This window comes from Microcebus murinus, chromosome 19 (assembly GCF_040939455.1).
Source record: "Microcebus murinus isolate Inina chromosome 19, M.murinus_Inina_mat1.0, whole genome shotgun sequence".
In the NCBI taxonomy this organism is placed as follows: domain Eukaryota; kingdom Metazoa; phylum Chordata; class Mammalia; order Primates; family Cheirogaleidae; genus Microcebus; species Microcebus murinus.
Genome location: NC_134122.1, coordinates 31,762,976 through 31,784,666, shown reverse-complemented (window position 1 = coordinate 31,784,666; position 21,691 = coordinate 31,762,976). Strand labels below are relative to the sequence as shown.

General features: G+C 59.4%; 1 protein-coding gene across 3 annotated transcripts in view; it reads right to left on the bottom strand.

The window, feature by feature from the left end:
• Positions 1 to 21,691, bottom strand: part of GTF2IRD1 (GTF2I repeat domain containing 1) — a 104,414-nt gene that overhangs the window by 23,363 nt on the left and 59,360 nt on the right. For 2 of the 3 annotated variants that reach the window (XM_075995384.1, XM_075995383.1), the window contains exons 15-22: positions 16,984 to 17,031; positions 15,718 to 15,783; positions 14,470 to 14,653; positions 10,490 to 10,539; positions 10,230 to 10,286; positions 8,844 to 8,927; positions 4,188 to 4,371; positions 3,494 to 3,522 (exon numbers count right to left, since the gene is read on the bottom strand). In XM_075995384.1, the coding sequence (XP_075851499.1) occupies positions 3,494 to 3,522; positions 4,188 to 4,371; positions 8,844 to 8,927; positions 10,230 to 10,286; positions 10,490 to 10,539; positions 14,470 to 14,653; positions 15,718 to 15,783; positions 16,984 to 17,031 (702 nt within the window). The remainder of the gene's footprint in view (positions 1 to 3,493; positions 3,523 to 4,187; positions 4,372 to 8,843; positions 8,928 to 10,229; positions 10,287 to 10,489; positions 10,540 to 14,469; positions 14,654 to 15,717; positions 15,784 to 16,983; positions 17,032 to 21,691) is intronic. The other variant, XM_075995385.1, reaches the window with a different exon arrangement.

The window sequence follows — 21,691 nt, the reverse complement described above, 5'->3', positions numbered from 1 at the left end:
TCCTGAATTCTCCTTCTCGGGATGGCTCTGTTAGGAAAGGCTTCCACAAGAGCCTTTGATACATGACCTAGACAATCTCAGAGCTGCTCTTATGGCACCTGCCCCCCAGGAAGCCCACTCTCTGAGCACCCCCACTGGGCGCTGTGGGCGTCTCCCCACCACCCCATCCCTGCACCGTGAACCCATTGATGGGCTTTCTCCAAGCACGGAAGCTACAGGGCAGGCCTCACAGAAGGTTCCGGGCTCTCATGGGCCTTAACAGGCAGGCGCAGGAGTGACTCTATGCACTGGGGGGGATGGCCGGTTGTCCACGGATATCTTATGGGTGCCACCATGCACACGTGACATCCAATGCTCGATGGGCCCCTCCCCGTGACTTCCTGGCACTGGGAATCCTTCTGGCACCTGCAGACAGGCCAGGGAAACAGGGACCCTAAACGGACTCAGATTAAGTTTCTGCCACTGTGCACTGGGGGCTTTTGGTAAGAGTCTAGTTTAATTTTAGAAGAATAAAGAAGAAAGTTTACATGTCTTGCATTTCTGAGTTTGCAGACTAAGGTCCATCTCATACTTTTTGGAGAGGACAAAAGAAAAAGGAAAAAGCCTCTGGAAGTTTCTACGGTGCCCAGGATAAGGCTTGCGTCTTTGGAATGATACGCCTCGCCCCTTCCCCAGCCTGGCTCCATCCTGCCGCTGCCCTAGGCACATGGAGTGGCTGCCCGGCCCCTGGACACTCCTCCCTTAGGCTATCCCCTGTGTCAATGCCACACACCGTCTTGCTCCCACCCAAGGCCCAGCTCTAAGCCACCTCCTCCAGGCAGTCTTCCCAAGCCCCAAGAATACCAACCACCACCCCACGGGCTGAGCTGCCCATCGTAGCTGGTCCAGGGTGAGACCCTTACAAACAGCTCACTCAAGGGCAACAGCCCACCTGGCACTGCCACCTCTCACCTCCTTCAGGTCACCTGGCGAGGCAGGTGTGCCTCTGTCCAGTTTGCAGGTGAGGAAGTGGAGGCTCAGAGTCGCACAGCCAGCCGGAGGGTGCAGGGACTCAAACAGGCTTGTGCCTTCCCGAGGCCCACATGTGGCCGGGGACCCACACCCCAAAGTGGACTGTCTGCCAACCCTCCTCGTGCCCTGGGCATCTATCTGCCTTGGGACCAAGGGGCCTGCTCCTGTCTCTGCCTCCCTCAGCAGGCCCGAGCTGCTGCGCCGAGTCGCCTCGGAACCCCAGGTGCTGGCCTGAACCAGGCTTCGGGGATGGCGCGATGGAGGGTTTGGGGACAGCCCTTTCCGGGGCCGAAGCAGCAGCAGCTGTGAGTACGTGTGGAGCTGGCCTGCCAGCCCGTGGGCTCCGGCCCTGCCAGGCAGACACCTGGCCCGGGGTGCCAGTGCCTGGAAAGGGGATGGCAGGTCCACCCTGAGGGCTGGGGCCAGGGCTGCCTCCCATCTCCTCTTCCCACCACCCGTCACCCCACGTGGGCAGGGAAGGCACTTCCAAGGGAAGCACAGAGGAGCCAAGGGGAAGGTGAACGGGTGGCGGGCAGACGGGCACAGAGACGGTGCCCGTTTCTAGAACTTCTAGAAGCAGCTCAGACAGCAAGAGGAGCCGCCAAGCTCCCCTAGCTGGCGGGTGGGCCCTGCTCAGTGCTCGGGGTCACCCGGGAAGGGCCCAGGGGCTCCGTGGTCTGCCCCAAGGCTGCCAGGCCCAGCCCTCCACCCCAGGTTTTCTCCCCAGAGCCTGACACTGCCCCATGCCCACAGGGACACCAGGCTGGGAGCCAGCGCTCCCTTCACACCCTGGTACAAGGACGGAGGCATCTCAGACAAGTCACGCAACGGTCCCTCGATCTCGGTTTCTTTGTTCCATATAAAGGGGACAGAAAAGGGTGACAATGCAAAGTGCTGAACTCAGCCTGGCGCACGTCCGGCATCAACAGTGACTGCTCCCTTCCTGCTTTCCAAGCTTGTTTAGAAACGTGCCGGCGTCCCTGGAAGGACATGCAACGTAAGAAAGAAAAAGTGCCCGCCCCAGAGCACCTGCGTTACAGCTGCCGGGGGACCCTCCTTCTGGACAGGGGCCGGGGCAGAGGGCTGGCCGAGGGGCGCCTCGCTGCCTCTCACTCTCCATCAGCATGGGGAGGCGGGGCCGTCCTGGGCCGCCCAGCGCCGGCGCCGCAGACACCCAGGGCAGGGCGGGCCAGGGCTGGAACCGGACTCCGGGGCCTCTGCGGTGACGTCAGTCAGCTTGGAGCCTGGCAGGTCCACAGAATCTGTCCCAGGGCGGGGACGGGCCAGGGGCCCTGGGCAGTACCGGGGAACGTATGTCCCGGTTCCTCTGGCCAATGAGAGGGGGGCTGCGAGTCCTCAGGCCCGCGCGCTCTGGGAGCACAGGAGCACTGCGCCCTGCCCGGTCCTGCGCTGCCCAGCCGGCTCCCGGGAAGCCCCTGTTTCCAGGCGGTCATCTGGCCCTGGCAGCCCCCAGCTCCGCCTCTGCCGCTGGCTGGTCTAGGCCTCTTCGCGGGTGTGGGTGACGACGGGTCCCGGAGCTGCTTCAGAGCACGGGCCCTGGGGCCTGCTGGGCCACCTGCTAGCCCTGGGACACAAGGCGCCCCACTGAAACACCGAGCCTCAGTTTCCCCTCTGTAAGGCAGGCTCTAGCGCCTACTTCACAGATGTGATGAGCACACAAGATGGCCCCTCCGTCTGCCCACGCTGTCACCCCACTGCCTGCAACACCGCCTGGCCCTGTGGGAACTCCTGCAACACAGGTGACGCGCACCTGCATGAAGTGCTCAGCGCGGAGACAGACACCTCCTGGCCAGGTGTCCGCCGGGGCCACAACCACTGCATTTTGCTGCTGCTACTTCCCTCAGCCCCGCCTCCTAACGTCATGGTAAGTGTCCGCACCTCTCAGAGCGCTGGGAGCACTCTGGGGCCCAGTGAGCTCCCCACCCCTGCGGTCCCGACCAACACCTCCCTCCCCCTCTGCTCTCCAAGTCTCGTCTTCGCCTGAGTCCAAGCGGGGCCTTCCTTACTCCAGAAAGCTCCCAACTAGCCCTCATCCTCACAATCCCCTTTTGGGGTCCCCATGGCCTGATGGTGGCAGCCACATCACTAAACCCCCCAGTAAGTTGCGCACGCCAGGCATGTCTGTCCCTCCCGTTCCATGGCCTTCTGCCCCTTCCCGAGAAGGGGCACTGACCCAGGCTGGCCCCTCCCTCCTAACCCCAGACTAGGTAAAGCTCAGAAGTCACCGGTGCCACCACCCCTTTCTCTGCCCCAGGAGACCTGAGCCCAGATTCCCGGTTAGCCTTCCGCTATCTACCTGGGGCAGGTGCCCAGGTGAGGTGGGAGAACAGAAGGGCAGGGGCCTGGCTTCTGCTCCCAGGCCCCAAACCTGTGTCCCACAGTGGGCTCCCTCCGGCCTCTGGCCCCAGCTCCGTGGCCAGGGCCCATGCCCAGCGGCCCCCCCACGGCCAGCGCCTCTTACCAGGCTTTGGGATGAGTCCTTGGAAAGGCCTGGAAGAGAAAAGAGGTAGGGGTGTCAGGGGAGAGCCTGGGGGACCGGGCAGCCACCCCAGGATGCAGCAGCGCTGGCCTCACCTGGGAGCTGGTGAGAAGAGTTTGGAGCCCACCCCAGACCCACTGCAGCAGAGTCTGCCTTTGCTTTATTTTTATCATTTTTAATTTTATTATTATTATACCTAAGCATACACCTCACAACCCGAGGGCCTGCATTTTAACAAGAAGCCCAGGAGATCTGTGTGCGCGGGACATGGGGCCAACGCAGCAGGCCCAGCGCTGGCAGTGCCACCTTGTAGGAGGGTGGCTGGCCCTCGTGTGGGCTCTGCCCCAGCTGGCCTGTGACCTCAGGCGGATGGCTCGTCTCGAGTCCTTCCTCACTGGTGCAGGAGCAAAGCCTTTCCCGGGGCTTAGGGGCAAGTGAGCAGGTGCTGCTGGACGGTAGAAGGTGCCCACAAGGCCGCCCTTGGCATGGTGGGTGGCCGGTCCCACGTCTGTCGGGCTCCGTCCACCCTGGCTGGCCTGCTGTCCCCCTGGGGCCCCCAGAACCCAGGATGGTGCCGGGAAGGCCGCCCCGTGCAGCGGGGAGGGACGGAGGATGCCCTGGTGCAAGCCCCGGTCTGTGCTAGTCCTGCCTCCTCCCCTCCCCTTCCCCCGAGTACCTGGTGACCGTGAACTTGATCTTGTCAGCCACGGCAAGGATCCTCTCCAGGTTCTGGGAGCCGAAGGTGCAGGGCTTTCGGAACGGGATTCCGGGGGGCAGCCCCTCGATGATCACGGAGCCGGGGTTACTCTTGATCCTCTTGTAGGGGACCTGGACCGGGTACTTGATGCCCAAGGCTTCCCCTGCGGGCGAGAGGGACGCCCTGCCCGTCAGGGCCAGAGGCAGCGCAGGTGCGCGTTCACGGACGGGGAGCAGGTGCGTGGCGGGAGGGCGTGCACGTGGGAGGGTGACGGGCTCCGGAAACCTCTCGTGTAGCAGGGGCTGATGCTCCCCAGCTCACTCAGCCTGGGGACGGGCACCCGGCGGGCACAGCGGGCCCTTCCCTATAACCTCTGACCTCCCATCAGCCCCGCGGGCTCCGCCACACCCTGGCTCAGGCCAGCCTGGCCGGAGAGGGCAGACTGCCCTTGGAAGCAGGCGAGCCCGGCCACTGCCACAGCCAGCCAGACCGCGGGTCCCCTTTCTGCATCAGGGCTTTGTTGCCGAGGTGCTGCAGGGGGCTGTGGCCCTTCTACCCCAGTGGCTATGCCTCATGGTGGCCTGGCACCTCTCTGGGGAGGGCTGCCACCGCCCACAGGGACAGGGGCGCAGGTGCCGTGGCCGTGGAGGGAGGCTGTGAGGCTCGGCTGCAGCCCACACCTCTCAGACTTGAATGGTGTCGCCCACAGGAGCCCCGCCCCAGGCAGAGGGATGGAGCTCACTGCTGCGCCCTCAGGGGCTTGCCGAGAGCATCACCCCAGCACCACAAGCTGCCCCTTTAGGAAGACATGCGGCAAAATCTGCACGGGTCTCGGCACTAGGAGAACCTGCTGACCTTTTTTGCACAATAAGCTAATTTTTGTCTCATGGACACTGGGAATTGGATAACTGACTCCTTTTCCCTTTTTACTTTGGCTCCCAGGAAACTCAGAGCCTGATTCGTGCCCCACATCTAGGAGGTACAGAATTTCTGAGTCTTCATATCGCCCCTGGCTTCATGCCATTGCTCCAGCCTGTTTTTTCTTTTTAAAATTGAGATATAATTCACATGCCATAAAATTCACCATTATAAAGTATATGATTCAGTGGTTTTTAAAATATTTACAAGACTATGCAACCATTACCACGATCTCATTCCGGAACATTTTCATCACTCTAAAAGGAAACTCCGTGCTCAGCAGCAGTCTCCCCCACCTCCTCTTCCCCAGAAACCACTCATCTACTTTCTGTCTCTGTGGATTTGCAGTTTTAACTTTTTACCTGACTTCGTTGCTGACTAGTTGCTAAGCTATTGCAAAGAGATTCTTTTTGATAAAAAAAAAAAATCGGACAGAAATGAAAATGTACACCCTACATTCCAGAAATGGGAACACGGCCGTCCCTGCCTCCTGACTTCTCTCCACCACTGGCTCTTGGCCCCATGACCGATGGCCTCCGTGTTGACAAATCCAAGAGACACTTGCAGTTCTGGCAGCAAAATCCAACACAGATGACCAGGCATCCCCTTCCTTGAAACCCTCTTGCTAGTGACCATGACACCACACGTTCCTGATTGCCCCTCTTTCTGGCCACCCGTCCCCCTTCTCGGCCTGATCTCTAAGCAGGGGGCTCCTGGCCTGTGGTCTGGGCCTTTCTTTTCTGCCCTCTTTATGCCCCTATGGGTGTCCCATCTACATTTGTGACTTAATTTTTTTTCTTCTTTCGGAAAAAAAAAATACTTCATTTATTTATTTTGTTAGTGAAAGAGTCTCACTCTGTAGCCCAGGCTGGAGTGCAGTGGTGCAATCACAGCTCACTGCAGCCTCCAACTCCTGGGCTCAAGTGATCCTCCCGCCTCAGCCTCCTGAGTCTCTAGGACTATAGGTGCGCACCACTATGCCCAGCCAAGATTTCCTTTTGTTAGCACAGTTTTAGGTTGACAGCAAAACTGAGAGGAAGGTATGGTAAGTCTTCATGTAACATCATCGTTAGGTGCTTGGAAACTGCATCTTTTTTTTTTTATTATTTTTATTTTATGAGACAGAGTCTTTGTTGCCCAGGCTAGAGTGAGTGCCATGACATTAGCCTAGCTCACAGCAACCTCAATCTCCTGGGCTCAAGTGATCCTTCTGCCTCAGCCTCCCGAGTAGCTGGGACTACAGGCATGTGCCACCATGCCCGGCTAATTTTATATATATATATTTTTAGTTGGTCTATTAATTTCTTTCTATTTTTTTTTAGTAGAGACAGGGTCTCGCTCAGGCTGGTTTTAAACTCCTGACCTTGAGTGATCCACCCGCCTCGGCCTCCCAGAGTGTTAGGATCACACAGGCGTGAGCCACCGCGCCCGGCCAAGGAAACTGCGTCTTTAAGTGAAATGACACATAATAAAACTAATTTTCTTTTCTCGTCAGCTCACAATGGAACAACTTCAAATGAAACAATGTTATACGAGGACGTCTTTCCCCTCAAAGTCGTGGTTTCCAAGCGCCTAGCAACCTTAAGTGAGGACTTAACGTAGTACGGAGATTTCCCACACGCCTACCCTGCTCCGAGCACAGCCTTGCCCGCTATCCACACCCGCACGAGGGTGGGATTCATGCGATTGTTCCAATCGATAACCCTACACTGACATGCTGTCGCCCAAAGTCCACAGTGTTTATTAGGGTCACTCTTGGTGGTGAATGTTCTACAGGGTTGGACAAATGTATAATAACACATACCCATCGTTACCTTTATCACGGAGCATTTTCACTGACCGGGGCTTAGTTGTTATGTCCCATCCAGAAGTCTCTTCTGAACAGTGGACTTGGACATTCAGCTGCCCACGGGTCACCTCCGCTCACGCCTCAACTCAACACGTCTAACATCTTCCCCCCCTCAGCGAGGGTGCTGCCCCTTCTCCCTGCCTGACAGTCCGGTGTCTGCCTGTCCCTGGTGGCTGGTGTGTGCCACCCCCTCCTTTATCAGGGAAATGCCCCACCTCCTGTGACAGTGACAGGTCAGGTGACCCAGGCCTAAGCCAATGAGTACAGGGTGTGTCCCTGCCACCGGCATTGGGTAAGGAGTGGACATGTGACATTGGTTCTCATTGGGGACCAATGAGAAACAAGGGGAGGGCTGCCAGGGAATTCTGGGAAAGAAATGACCTGGCTCCCTTAAAAGCTGGTGGAGGAGCCAAACCTCTCCCTTCCGGGGCATGCTGATGGGATGCCTTGATCTGCTATTAACATTCCACAAGCAAACGGGATGCCAGACTCTGACACCAAGGAAACAGACACCAAGGGCATTCCTGAGCTGCTGGATCCAGCTGATCCTGAAGGCCACTCTACTGTTGACCTGCCTATGGTATGAGCTGTGGCGAGCTGCACTGTCTAAAGACAGCCACGCCAATGTTCTCCCATCCCACGAGCCCCTCTTACATGCGACACAGACACTCCCCCACAGAAAACTGGAGTCTGCATCCCACTCCCCTTAAACTTGGGTGAGACTTTGTAACTGCCCCAACCAAGAGCGCCTGGCAGAGGTGACCCTGTGCAACCTCTGAGGATGGGTCCTAAAAGGCAACACAGCTTCCTCCTGGCTGTCTCTCTCGCTCTCTGGGGACACATGTCTCAGGAGCCCTGGCCAGTGAGCAGGAGCTCCAGCTCCCTGTGTCTCCCTGCTGGAGAGCTCACGAATGGGGGCAGTGGCCTTATCAAAGTGGCTCCAGGGAGAACCCTCGTCCCTTCTACCGTGTGGCACGGCAAGAGGACAGTAAATCTGCTGGTGCCTTGATCTTGGACTTCTCACCCCCAGAATAGGAGAAATCCGTTTCTGTTGTTTATACGCCGCCCGGTCTAAGGTGTCTTGTTGTAGCAGCTCGAGTGACCAAGACGGGGGTGATCTCTTCTGCAGTCAGAGTAACGGGCCAATGCGCCGATTAACCCCTTTTGTCACTGAGGCCTCTGAGCTGGTCTCCCACGTCCAGCCCCACCCTCCGCACCCATTCACTGTCCTCACGCAGCCAGGAGGGTGCTTTACACGTGCAAAGCGGCTCTGGGCACTTCAGTCCTGATGAAGTACGAAGCCAATACCGTGGCTCCCCCCGGGCCCTGGGAGGTCCAGCCCACCCCCCAGCCAACTCCACCAGGCCCCTCCCCTCCCCATCAGCGCACACGCTTCAGCTTTCTGCGCCTTCTCCGGACAAGCCCCAGGGCCTTTGCACATGCCATTCTCCCAGCCCAGCGAATACCCGCCCTCCAGTCTTTGCTCGATTAACTCCTTACCACCCTACAGTTATTTCTTCAAGAAGGCCTCCCCTGTCCCCAATCTAGGGTATCTGTTTTTCTCTCTCTCGACCAGTCTGCTCCTTTCCTACAGAACTTGTGGAACGTTTCCTCGCCGTCTATCAGATTCTGTCTGTAGCTGCTGTCTCACCGCACTGGTCTACAAGGCCGCTGAGGGCAGGGACTGTCCGCTGTATTCACTGCTGTGTCCCAGTGTCTGGGACAGGGCCTGGCACATAGTAAGTGCTCAAGAAACACGTGCAAACGGGAAAGCGGCGTCCCGAGGCAGGAGCTCAGCTAGAACTGGGCAGCTTCCTGCTTCCCCGCCCACACCGCGGGCTCTGCCCAGCCCCGCCGTGCACACTCACCGTACTTCTTATTGAACAGGTCCTGGACTTGCTCCCTCAGCGTGTTGGCGATGTCGATGCGTGAGAGTCTAGCGTCGTAATTTTCTGCAAAGTGAAAAACAATTATGAATTTGGGCTGTTAAATTAAAAGGCACTTGGTGACTTTTAAGGAATATGATTTTCTAATTAGGGGGAACTCCTTCTCTGGCAATTAACAGATCCTTGGAGCGGCCCCTCAGAGCCCTTCAGAACTCGCATCTTGATGGAGATGTGTGTTTTTCCGGAAGGACGCACACTGTTGCGACAACAGCAGTGAGTTGGAAATTAAGGTAATTGTTGACATTTGAAAACCTCCAAACCAATAAATAAGCCCTGGAGGGGAGAGACACCGGGACGCGCAGATTCCCGGGCGAGTCGGCGGGGCGGGGCGGCGGGAGGCGAGGGGGGACAGGGGCTGGCAGACCCAGCAGCCCGGCCGCATGGTGGGCGGGCAGTCCCACGGAGGCGGGGCCGGCCCAGCAGCTCCCAGAGGGTGTTTCCTAGGGACCCCTGTGCCAGCACGTGCCAGGGGGCCTCGGGCCACCGTGAGCTCTGACCTCGGAAAGATGGAGAGATTGCAGCCTGGTACCGCCTCGGGGAAGGATGACAGGGGGATGGCGGGAGGGAGGACGGGGTGATCTCTGGGCACGTGGGCCAGGCTCCTGGCGGGGCTCCCACTCTGCTAAGGGGGTTGGGCACGAGGAGAGAGACTGCCCTCATCACAGAAGGTTCCAGCTGCCTCGAAAGGAGTAAGAGAGACTGGAGGCCACGAGCAGCCGCCCCTGGGACTCGGGTCCTCTCTGCCTGGCCCCCCAGCCCTGGGGCCCTTCCTGACACTGGTCCCGCTGGCCCTCCCAGGAGCCCCCACCCGCAGGGATTCACTCGCAGCCGCACCCCCAGCTCCTCCGAGCTGCCCAGGGGGACGTGGACGGCCGTTCAGCCACGTGCCCGCTGGCAGCAGGGACAGGCCTCTGCCCTCACTCGGGCTCCACAGGGCACGGCCCGTCTCTCCCTCAGAGCCCGGCCCCTACCTGCTGCTCGGTCCCCACGTGCGGACCCCTTGAGCCTTCACTCACGTACTTCCCGTCTTCCCTGCCCCTTCCACCCTGTCCTGGCCCAGCCCTAGTCCTCCTCCTCCAAGGAGCCCTCCTTGCTTTCAGCGACCTCGCCTCCTCTGATCTCGAAGCACTAAGAGCGCGGCTGACTGCTGGACGCCTCCGCTCCTGCCCTCTGCCCACCCGGAGTCTATAACTCGAGCTGCCAGCCCGGCCCCCAGGCCCTCCCCACCGCCAACCTGGCCCTCCAAACCCAAACCAGGTCAAGGTCATGGCACTGGGACAGCGGACCTCACTCTGAGCTCAACCTTACCTTGGAAGCCCTGTCTCTTCAGGCTCTCGTCCACAAGAGGGTCCCCGGAATCCCTCTCTGGGGGCGGGGGGAGAGAAGCCGCGGTGAGGAGGAAGCTCCTGGGACCCGAGGTGGTACTGGTGGGGCAAACCCGATGGGGGCAGGGAGAATGCCAGGGAGAGGATGGAACCAGGACCAGGAAGCAGGAGAAGGGGTGGTGGCGGCAGCCTGGGCCCTCCCGTACCCGCCTGTGCCTCGGCCCGCGACCCTGTGCAGGGTACCTTGACTGTCCGCGATGGGCTCTTTGACTCCCTCGGTGAGTAGCTCAGGCCTGGAAAATACCACAAAAGCAGGGCCATCACCCAGGTCCCACCAAGCATCCCTGGGACTGCCCGGCCCTGCCCTTTGGGCCTCAGTCTACTCATCTGTGTGATGGGCACCCCTGGCTCTGGACAATCAGGGCTGGGATCCCTGCCACCCCAGGGCACCTGTCCTGCCGGCCCACATGTAGGATCTGGGGGGCTGCACTGGACCTTGGAGGGTCCAGCCAGGACTGAGACTCACCCACCCTGGACTGGTTGGGCTAACACGCTTGATCTCAGTTCCGGGCCAACATACAGTGGCCACTGCCCAGAGACAGAGCATGCAGCCTCAGGGGCCTCCCGCGGAGCTGACTGTAGAACAGGTGGGGCTAAGAAGCAAGAGCTCCAAGGTGCAGGGAAGGTCTGAGAGACGCCATGTGGCTTGGGGTCAGGAGCCTGTGGGACTGGGCCTGGCTTTGCACTAACGTCTTTACCTCCATGGGCCCGCAACGCCCTGCACAGACACTGCCAACCCTCTTCACGGCGCTGACCCTAAACGCCCATGTGCAGTGCGACCCTGGCCACCAGAGCAGGCCGGTCTGGGGCCGGGGAGGGGGCTGGGGGCTGCGGCAGGTGGAGGGCACTGACGTCAGGCTGGCCACGGGGGTGCTGACAGGGGCTGTGGGGGGACACGTGGCAGAGCCATTCTTTTCGGTCCTCCGAAGGATGTCACAGGGCAGGGATGCAGGGCCCGGGCTCAGTGCTGGCGGCCTGTGTCTGAGGGTGAGGCCGCCCGGAGAGGTGACGAGCTCGCCTCTGTCACGGCGTGGCCAAGCGACAGCACAGAGGAGACCCTGCCTGGGAGTGAGGCCGAGGGCCGGGCTCTGGGGCGCGCCCAGGCTGGGCGGCCCGCGGTGAGGATCTAGAGCCCTCTCTGGCAGCATCTCCCGGGCACTGGCTTGGTGCCGGGCACTGGGCTGGGCTCACGGGGCCAGGGCTGGGCTCACGGGCACAGGGCTGGGCTCACGGGCACAGAGCTGGGCTCACGGGCACAGGGCTGGGCTCACGGGCACAGAGCTGGGCTCACGGGGCCAGGGCTGGGCTCACGGGCACAGGGCCGGGCTCACGGGCACAGGGCCGGGCTCACGGGGCCAGGGCCGGGCTCACGGGGCCAGGGCTGGGCTCACGGGGCCAGGGCTGGGGGAGGAAGGAGGCACAGCCGGGCCTTGCACCACAGCCAGGAGCTAGAAGAGGCTTCAGATTGCATCCCATTCCCTTCTCCTTACGGGGAAACTGAGCCCCAGAAAGAAGAAGTGACTTCCCAACAGTCACCGAGAGTTAGACGCTGAGCAGTGCTCCCAGCGCCCAGGCCAGCGTGGTAACAGTGCTGTCATCTAACAGCAGAGCCAGCCACCGAGGTGACGAGCAAGCCCAGCAGCCTGCGTCACCCACTGCCGGCACCTCGCCCGCCTCCCTTCCACACAGCAGGCGGGGAGTGCTCTCCCGGCTTTAACAAATGTCCTGTGCGCTAGCTGTCCCTGCAGGGCAGCCATGGAGGGGTCAGCTCACGGGGGGACTGGCAGGTGATCCGGCTCCTACCTACCCTCAAATGGCCCGGGTGCTTCTGGCTCTTGGCTGGAGGGGACAGATATGGCAAGCAGCCCCCGCATTTGAGGCCCTCCTGAGCGCTGGCAGCTCCCACCTCCCACCCTGACCCCTCCCCTGAGCCCACCAGGCACCCACTGGCCTGACCCTCTCTCCCGATAGGCCCCTGGAGCCACTTGGAGCCCAACACCCAATAATCAGCAAATTCTGTCGGCCCTGTCTTCAACACATTGCCTGGACCTGGCACCTTCCACCATGCCTGGTCTACTGGGCCCAAGCTGATGGTCCCTCGTGGGCCCCTGTCCCGCCCACACCCCCCAGATTGACATCTACCCTGTGCTGGAGTAATTAAAACAGACCAGGCCGGGCACGGTGGCTCACACCTGTAATCCTAGCACTCTGGGAGGCCGAGGCGGGCGGATAGCTCGAGGTCAGGAGTTCGAAACCAGCCTGAGCACCCAGGGTGGCAGCGAGCACTGAGGCCCGTCTCTAGAGCGCTCTAGTAGAGTGAGACCCGTCTCTACTATAAATAGAAATAAATTAATTGGCCAACTAATATATAGAAAAAATTAGCCGGGCATGGTGGCACATGCCTGTAGTCCCAGCTACTCAGGAGGCTGAGGCAGCAGGATTGCTTGAGCCCAGGAGTTTGAGGTTGCTGTGAGCCAGGCTGATGCCATGGCACTCTAGCCTGGACAACAAAGTGAGACTCTGTCTCAAAAAAAACAACAACAAAAGAAACCAGACCACACGTTATTTGCCCTTCCGCAAAACCTTCCAGTGAGTTCTCAGTAAATTTAAAATAAAATTCAAACTCTTTAAGCCAGCCCACGACCTGTGTGATTCGGTCCCTGCTCTCTCAGGCCTCACCCCTCACTAGCCTTCCCTCGCTCACTCTGTGCCAGCCACAAGGGTGCCTCAAAGCCTCAAACACACAAGCACAGCCCTGCCCCAGGCCCTTTGCACCTGCTGTTCCTATTGCTTAAACATTCTTTGTCTGCATAACTGGCTCCCTCGCTTCTTTAGGTCTCTGCTCTGACACCACCCCCTTTAAACAGGTTCCTCCTGCCCCTCTTTGCCCCCTTACTCTGATTTATAACCTGTCACAGCATTTATCTTTAACTGACATTATACCGTGACTTCATTTGGTGGGATTGGCAACTCGAGGGCAGGAATTGGTGGCGCTGGCCACTGGACTGTAGCCTGGAACACGGTGGGTGCTCAGGACATACTTGCTGAAAGAAAGAACCCCACACTTGCTGTTATCTCTTGGGGTGCCACCCTCCTGGTGTAATAAGGGGCCTGGTGCAGGACAGCTCGCGCCCCAGTGGGCCTCAGTGCTTGCTGCCACCCTGGGTGCGAATGATGCTGAGTGTCCCAGCTTGGGGGCCGTCTAGTCCCCCAGGGGAACAAACCCCATGAGCTTCCTCCTTTTTGCCACTTACAACCAAACCAGCCTAAATTCACCAGATACGACAGCAACAGAGAAGCAACAAGCACAAAAATACATCCCTAATCCCCTCCTCTTTTCTTTCTTTTTTTCTTTTTTTTTTTTTTTTTTTTTTTATCTTCCAATAGCTAACAGTGCATTTCCATCTTTTTTTCTTTTTAAGACAGGGTCTTGCTCTGTTGCCCCAGCTAGAATGTAGCGGCATCATCACAGCTCACTGCGACCTCAAACTCCTGGGCTCAAGAGATCCTCCTGCCTCAGCCTCCTGAGTAGCTGGGACTACAGACATGTGCCACCATGCCCCGCTAATTTTTCTATTCTTAGTAGAGACGGGGTCTCACTCTTGCTCAGGCTGGTCTCGAACTCCTGGCCTCAAGCCATCTTCTCTCCTTAGCCTCCCAGAGTGCTGGGATTACAGGCGTGAGCCACCGCGTCCAGGACCCTCTCCCCTTTCCTATTCAACAGCTGCGACCGCCTCCTCCAGAGAGACTCTTCCCCCAGCTGGGCACAGAGGCTAGATACGCCGACGCCACGCTGAGCCCTCAGTGACAAAAATGAGAGAACCGGGGAAACAGAAAGGGCCTGGAAAAGCTCTGCGTGGACCGTCCAGTCCCGGGATGCGGGGGCACTGCCCACAGCAGGGCTCTGATGTCCCCAGCCAGGACACCCACACCTGTCCAGGGAATATGCAAGCCGGCGAGCAACTGCCACTCTGCATCTGGGAAGAGCGGGCGCTGCCCTCCTGAGACCAGGAGGGGTCGGGCTGGCTGCTCTGGGGCTGGCCGGTCTGGGCCAGGCAACCTCTGTTTGAGAGTAAAAGAAGAATAAAGAAAACAAAAGCCTCTGCCAATCCGAAGGGGAAGATGGGCGCTTGGTGCCATTCCTGGATGCTGGGCACGCCTACCTCTTGATGACGAACTGGATGCTGTTGCTGGCTTCCAGAATCTTCCGCAGCTTGGCGATCCCAAAGCAGTTGGGCCTGCGGAGGGAGATGCCTTCAGGCAGCCCCACCACAAACAGCTCCTCTGGGTGCATCAGAAACTTGGAGTAGGGCACCTTGACGGGCTCCGAGATGCCAATGGCCTTGGCTGCGGAGACACAGCTGCTGTAGGGCCACCCAGAGCCACGGGGCCACGAGCCTCAACCCCCGTCTCCCACGCCTGTGTGGGGGGCTGCAGCTGCCAACCTTCCTGAGGAGTGAGGCGTCACCCCCAGCCTGCAGGCAAGGAACCTGGAGCTCAGAGGGGACGTGGCTTGCCTGAGGTCACAGAGCCGCAGAGCAGCAGAGCCGGGGACAAGAGCCCAAACCAGCAGGACCCCAAGGCCCACGGCCAGTCCACGCCCTCACGCCCAGGCCGTGCAGAAGCTGAGACCCAGCGCCGCTCCACCCGAGTCCACGGGTCCTCATCCCCCTGGGAGGCTCTCCAGAGCGTCCCTCCCGCCACCACAAACACCCCCAACCCCTGGTGTGGCCCAACACCGCGCCTGGAGAACGAGCCAGATCTGAGGCCCAGGCCGGGCTCTGCCACTCAGCCGCGTGGGGCCTCGGACAAGTTCCGTCCCTTCCCCAGGCCTCGTCTTCCCTCATCTGTAAAATGGGTCTTAGGACACGGGGTTTTGTGAGGATGGGACGAGAGCACGTGGGAAGCACCTGGTCTCCTGCCTGGCAAACCTCAGGCGCTTAACCCCTCCCTGCCTTCCGTCCTCTCCCTGGACTCTTGGGTAGGCAAGTTCTCACTAGGAGTCCTCCTGGGACCCTGAGTGAGGGTGTCGGTCCGTGGGGACAGAGGGCCAGTGTGGTTACAGTGGAGACAGCAGCCTCTCCGCCCCGAGGCCGGCAGTGAGTGAGGCGGAGAGCAAGTGTGAGTGTGAGCGTGAGCGTGAGCAGGAGTGGGAGCAGGAGTGGGAGCCAGGAGGCCCGGCTGCCGCACCGCAGAGGGGTGGGGTTCTCCGGCAATGCCTCAGTCTCTGTGGGACTCTTGAGCAGGGACATGGCTGGGTGGCCCTTTCCTCCCTCGTCCCTGTGCAGGGAGCAGCTGGCGGGGGGTGGGTGTGGGGGGATGTGGCCCAAAGTCCTTCTGCAAACAGGGAGGCTGGGGGAGGGCTGGGATGCCCCGGCCCCGGCCCCGGCCCCGGCCCCGTCCTTGCTCACCGTATCTGGTGTTGAACAGCAGCTCCACCTGCTTCCGCAGGGGCCGGATCACGTCGCCGTGGCTGTCTGGAAGGCAAAAGGCAGCCTGTTGAGTCTCCCGGGTGGCAGCTTCTCGCCTCGTGTCCCAGCTCTGCTGCCACCTAGAATGACCCTGTGGTGGGACCCTGGAATGGGGAAGGCTGGGGTGGCAGGGCTGTGTAACCTATTTCCTCAGAAGCGTATGGTACCCCCAGACAGGTCCACAGTTCCTGGCTCACATGCCTGTTTGAGAAATCAGGTCTAGGGCATCACCAGCCTGGATGGAGATTTGGAAGGTTTGTGGCCTAGGACTGACAGTCTTACTAGATAAGCATCGCCCTCTAGACTGGCTCCGAAAGTGACTTAAACAGTGGGTACGGCCAGGCCCGGTGGCTCATGCCAGTAATCCTAGTACCCTGGGAGGCTGAGGCAGGAGGATTGCTTGAGCTCAGAAGTTTGAGACCAGCCTGAGCAAGAGTGAGACCCCATTTCTACTAAAAATAGAAAAATTAGCCAGCCATCATGGAATTTGCCTGTAGTTCCAGCTACTCAAGAGGCTGAAACAGGAGGATCGCTTGAGCCCAGGAGTTTGAGGTTGCAGTGAGCTATGCTGACCCCACTGTGCTCTAGCCAAGGTGACAGAGTGAGACTGTCTCAAAAAAAAAAAAAAAAAAAAAAAGTGCACACTAAGCCTGCAAATTGAGTAGGCTGCCACTAGGTGGCAGTGGACTTCCATTAAGACTTCACAGTTCTTCCTGCCAGGCTGAGTTTGGGGAAGTGACAATTCTCTCCTCTGACAACCCCTCATTCCATTCCGGGGTAGATACTGCAGAGATGGAACATACCCACCCTCACCTTGGTGTCCCTTCCTGTCCTATTTCCACTCTGAGAAGGGAGTGAGCAGTGTTCTTGAGAACGAGGATGTCTATCAGACACAAAGCCAATTTTGTGCTTTCAGGCCTCAATTCTACATGCTCAGAAAGACTAGGCTCAGACCCCCATCTTCAAATCCTAGAAGGCAGTAGGGGATGTACAAAGCCAAAACCAAAGTCTGGCAATGTCCCTTGCTAGAGCCTGCACCTGTGACCGGGAACCTCCTAGTTCTGGAAGACAGGTCTATAAATCTCCTCCCACCCCCACGCCAGGCTGCTGGAGAGAGATGGGGTGGAGGGAAGGAGCAGACCCAGAGACACTGAGGCGAGGCAGGGAGGGGTAGGGGCAGGATGTGGGGGGTAGACGGGGCCTCACCCTCCACGGGCCTCTCCTCGGGCCGCAGGTCCTCGTTGGGGCCTTTGTCTAAAAGAGAACAGAGGACACTGGGAAGCCACGTTCATCACGTCCTGGCCCTGCAACCCCAACGTCAGACCAGACAGGTGGGGAACAGCAGGCTGGTGGGCCCCGACTCTGGAGCACATCACAGCGCCCCCCAGACGGGGTCAGGGACCTCGATTCCGTACGGTGCCTGCTCCGGTCTCCACGTGGAGAGCGGGCTGAGATCATCAGCACCCCCGGGGCCAGTGCCAAGCCAGTGTGCTCTGGGCATTGAGGACATGCGGGAATAAGACGCGGTCCCGTCCTCTCAGTGTGATGGCACATGTAACAGGTGATGCCAGATAGCGGTGACGCCATGACGGAGGCAGATGGGGGACAGAGGGAGAGGCAGGCAGGGGGTGTGGCACTACGCCAGGCAGGTGGCAGGGCCTCCCTGACGCACTGGCACTGGCTCTGGCCTGGACTCAAACTTGTTCCCAGTGAGGGGTAGTGCAGTGAACACCTGGGGAGGCAGGTGCCAGGCCTGTACAGGGGTGGCAGGGCGGTCCCCTGCTGGCCTTGGAAGACTGAGGAGGGGAGGCGTCCTGCGGGAGGGGCACACCTGGGCTGGACGCCAGCATCCAGGAAAAGGGCAGGGCGGGAGGGGCTGGGGCGGTGGGGGAAGCACCGTGAGGGTGGTAACCTCAGAGCTGGAGGATGACATGCAAGTGTGAAGAGTGGGGAGGACTGACGGGGTGGCCTGACTTGGCGGCCGAGGTGTCACTCCAGGCCTAGAGGAAGACACCAGGGGGTTTCAGCACCTGGAACAACAGGCTGGGATCGGTGACCCCAGAAGCTGGCTGCAGGGCTGTGTGTGGCCAGCTGCTGTCACACACAGGACTGACCCTTAAATTCCTGTTTCAGCCACGGCCTGGGGCTGAGCAGCTGAGCAGCGGAGCAGGCTGGACCCAGGCCCGCTGCTGCCAGCCCGTGTGGGGCACGCAGGGACGACTGACACAGCACCGGACTCCTGTCCCATGGGAGCCCATGGCGGGGGAGGGGCTGATGCAGGGAGAGCCGGCAGGGCCTGCTCAGGAAGGACGGAGGGAAGGTGAGCCCGTGGCTGGGACGCAAGACGATGCCTGAGGCTCAGTCCACTGAAGGTGCTGGAAGGCTTCGCCTATGCTCAGCGCCAGCGCAAAGTGAGGGCCAGCCCTCACCTCCACTTCCCTGGGGAAATGGGCTCATACTGGCAACAGACGCTGTGCCACGTGGTCCTGCCTGCAGGCTTTATTCCGGCCATGGGAGCAGAATCCTCGAGCTGTGAGCACTGCAGTGTGAGCACCCTGGAAACAGCTCTCAGCCAGACACGGGGGGTGGGGTGGGGTGGGGTGGGCAGCCCACGCCCCGGCTCCCTCCCTGCCCGCGTTCACCCTGAGGTGCACAACCTGCACACGCTGATGGTTCCTCGGCTGGTTCAGCTGCCCACGGGGATGACTGGCCTGAGGACACCCCTCGCGGTCCCAGGCCCACCTCCCACGCCCAGCTGGCGTTCCCTGGGATCTCCCAAATAAGTGAGCGCACCCAGAGCCCTGTCTCGGCGTCGGCTTCTCAGGGATCCCAAACACATAAACTATTTCTGCCATTTCTAGACAGACAGGGGCAGAGAGGGAGAGGGGAGCATGGTGGGACGGAAGGCACAGGCAGGCTGGCAGGGGCGGGGGCGCCTGGGCCAGGGTGCTTGACCAGCAGTCACAGGTAGCTGTATGCCCCGTGGTGAAGGAAGCTGTCCTCACGTCACATGGTGGCCTGTGCGGGACAGCAGAGGAGACGCCTGGCCGGGGGTCTGCCCCACTCTGAGCTGCCGCGTGTGCAGAGGCACCTCCCCAGGCTGCGACCACCACCCAGGCAGGGCCAGGCGCGGATGATCAGATCAGCCACCCGCAGGAGCCCCTCGGGCGTCCGGGGGTCCGTCTAAGGAGGGGCTCTGGCAGCCTTGTGCTGTGGGTGCCTAAATTCTAAACGTGGGGGACCTGCCTGGCTCCCCACCCAGGCCTGGGGGGCGGGACCCTCTTCCCCTAAGCCTGTCCACGTGGTCCTTGTTCTGCTGGTTTAACATTGAGGACCTAACGGGAAACAACCTCAATCAATGACCAGCCACACGCTGACACAGTGACTGTCAGGCAGGAGCCCTGTACGGAGAATCCGAGAACCTGAGGTCTGGCCCGAGGCTGTGTGACTTCGGGGAGCTGGATGAGCCTTGCTGAGCAGCCTTGCTGCTCTGCCAAACCAAGCGGGGCTGGGGCAGGGGGGCCTTTCCAAGAGAAAGGGCGCTGTGTTCATGAGTGCGCCCCACGGCCCGCAGTGTCACGCAGCCTCGGGCCTCGAGTGCTGTGCTGGAGACCCCCACGGCGCTCTCGGGCACCACCGTGAGCCCAGCCAGGCGCCACGCAACTCCTCAGCCACCACGCCACGCCGCCAGCTCATCCTGAGCCGGTGGTCACCTAAACTCTCCAGAAGCTTCCACCACTGCCTGCTGTCAAGCCACACCTGGCTTGTGCCTGGACAAATAATATTTTTTCTTCTTTACGAAAGTGTTAAAAGTGCAATCATAATTGATTTAGGAACTGAAAAAGACAAATCATTTTACCCAACGTAGCTACGGCTTTGGTATATCTGGTTTCCCCCAGTGATTATGTGTGCAACAGAGTTGTAAGTAGAACACAGTCAATTTTTCATCTTGCTTAATGTCACAAGTGCCCACGTAACGTCACTCACGTCTTTTGGTGCCTGTGTTTAACGGCTGCGGAAAGCCCACCAGGAGGATGCGTTGATGGTCTCTCAATAGTTGGACAGGCTCTTTGCAATTTGTCACTGCCGTCATTAGCACTGCCACAAACACCTTCGTGCAGAAAACGCTGTCCCCATTTCAGACAATTTCCTATCACTGGATTCCTGGAGCCACCAAGGGGCGTTTCCTTTTTACGGCTCTTCAAGCTGACAAACTGCCTTAAAACGTAACTTGCCAAGGTGCAACCTTACCAGCACCACGAGTACCCGTCTCTCCACGTGCTCACAAAATCCCCGTCCATTCGGAAGGCGCGAGAGGTGGCCTCCCTCCCCGCCTCGCTTCTCCGTAGCTGCAGGTGCTTACTTGCTGTCTCCTTCTGTTATTTGGCCACTCGTCCATTCGAGGGGTGGCCGATGCTGGGACGCATCACCCGACGCCTGTTCAAGGAAGAACTTGAGCCTGGCACCAGGGGTATGATCCGCAGACAGCCCCCAGCAGTCGCTCCTTCAAGGACGGCCCCTGCTGCAGAGAGCCGCCCAGGCTGGCCAAGGTCATGCCCTTCTGGGGAGGCCCGCGCCCATGGGTGCTTGAGGTAGGGGTATAAAGGCTACAAAATCCCAGTTCCACTTGGAGCAGCGCTAAGGGCCGTTCTGGCCCCAGAGCCCCCGTGGGGCTGGTGGAGGCTGTCGCTGGGGCCGCCAGCCTCACGGGCTCTGCTCCTCCCTCTGTCCCTTCCCTTGCACGCATGTCGCTCTCCAAGGCAGCCCCTGACAAACATCCGCACACTATACAGGGAACACAAGCTGACACACATGTCCCTGAATGGTGTCTTTTTCTGGCGGATTCCAGCCCAGGCCGCAGGAACATCATCTTGGGGGAGGGACTGCTCGCTCCTTCCTGTGGCATCTGCAAACTGCGAGACCTCACTGCTTTCCACACCTTTATCCAACGAACCGGTCACTGTCAGAGGCGGGACCCCACCCTCCAGGACACCACGGGACACCTTCCGCAGCTGGAGGGGTCCACTGCAGCCCGGCTTCTCCAGGGCCTGTCCTAAGAGTCAGTTCACTCCTAGAGAATGACCCCACACTGGGTCCCTGCCAATTGCTCACTGAAATCTGTTCTAGAACCTCGCCCGAGACTGACCCACACGAATCTCTACCTGCCTGTGACTGGCGTCAACCCTCATCCCGCAGTCCGGTTTCCGCTGTCGGCTCATCTTCCATCTGCCTTGACTTCTCGAGTGCCACGGATGGTGGCTTTTAGGTCTCACCTGCCCGAGACTCAACCCGTGACCCAGGAGATCTGAACTCATCCGCAGCACGAGCCTAGGTCCTGTCTTCCCTGCGGAGCCTTCGTCTCTCCTACCGAACTCGGCCTCCCGTGTCCTCCTCACTCCCAGCTCTAGAACATTCTCCCTGATGGAGAAGATGAAGGCAAACGAGACACAGAGATGTTCTGCCTTGATTCTGTCACCAACGGACAGGGCACAACCCACCTGGGCTTGCAGGAAATCTTCGTATGTTTTTTTCCAGTCATTTGTTTATTTTTGGTAGAGGAGAAATTTAAAAAGGGCAGAAAAGCATATAGAATATTAAAACAAACACCTACGTACCCATCCCCCAGAAGGAATGCGTGCTGGCATTTTGTCATATTTGAGCCTGATTTTTTGCACAAAACATTATGAAGTCGAGTCTTCTTTGTTGGATTCCTGTTTCCTTCCCTTTCCCCCTTCCTCAGGAGAAACCATTGTACGTGCTCATCCGCGTACTCTACGCGTGCGTGTCTCTAGTGCCACACGACATTGTTTGTGTTTCCAGACTTAGACAAATGCTATGTTGTCTGTCTCCTTCTGTGCCTGCTTTATTCCACCAAATACTGCGTCTTGGAGGACTCTGTGCGCACTGCTCATTT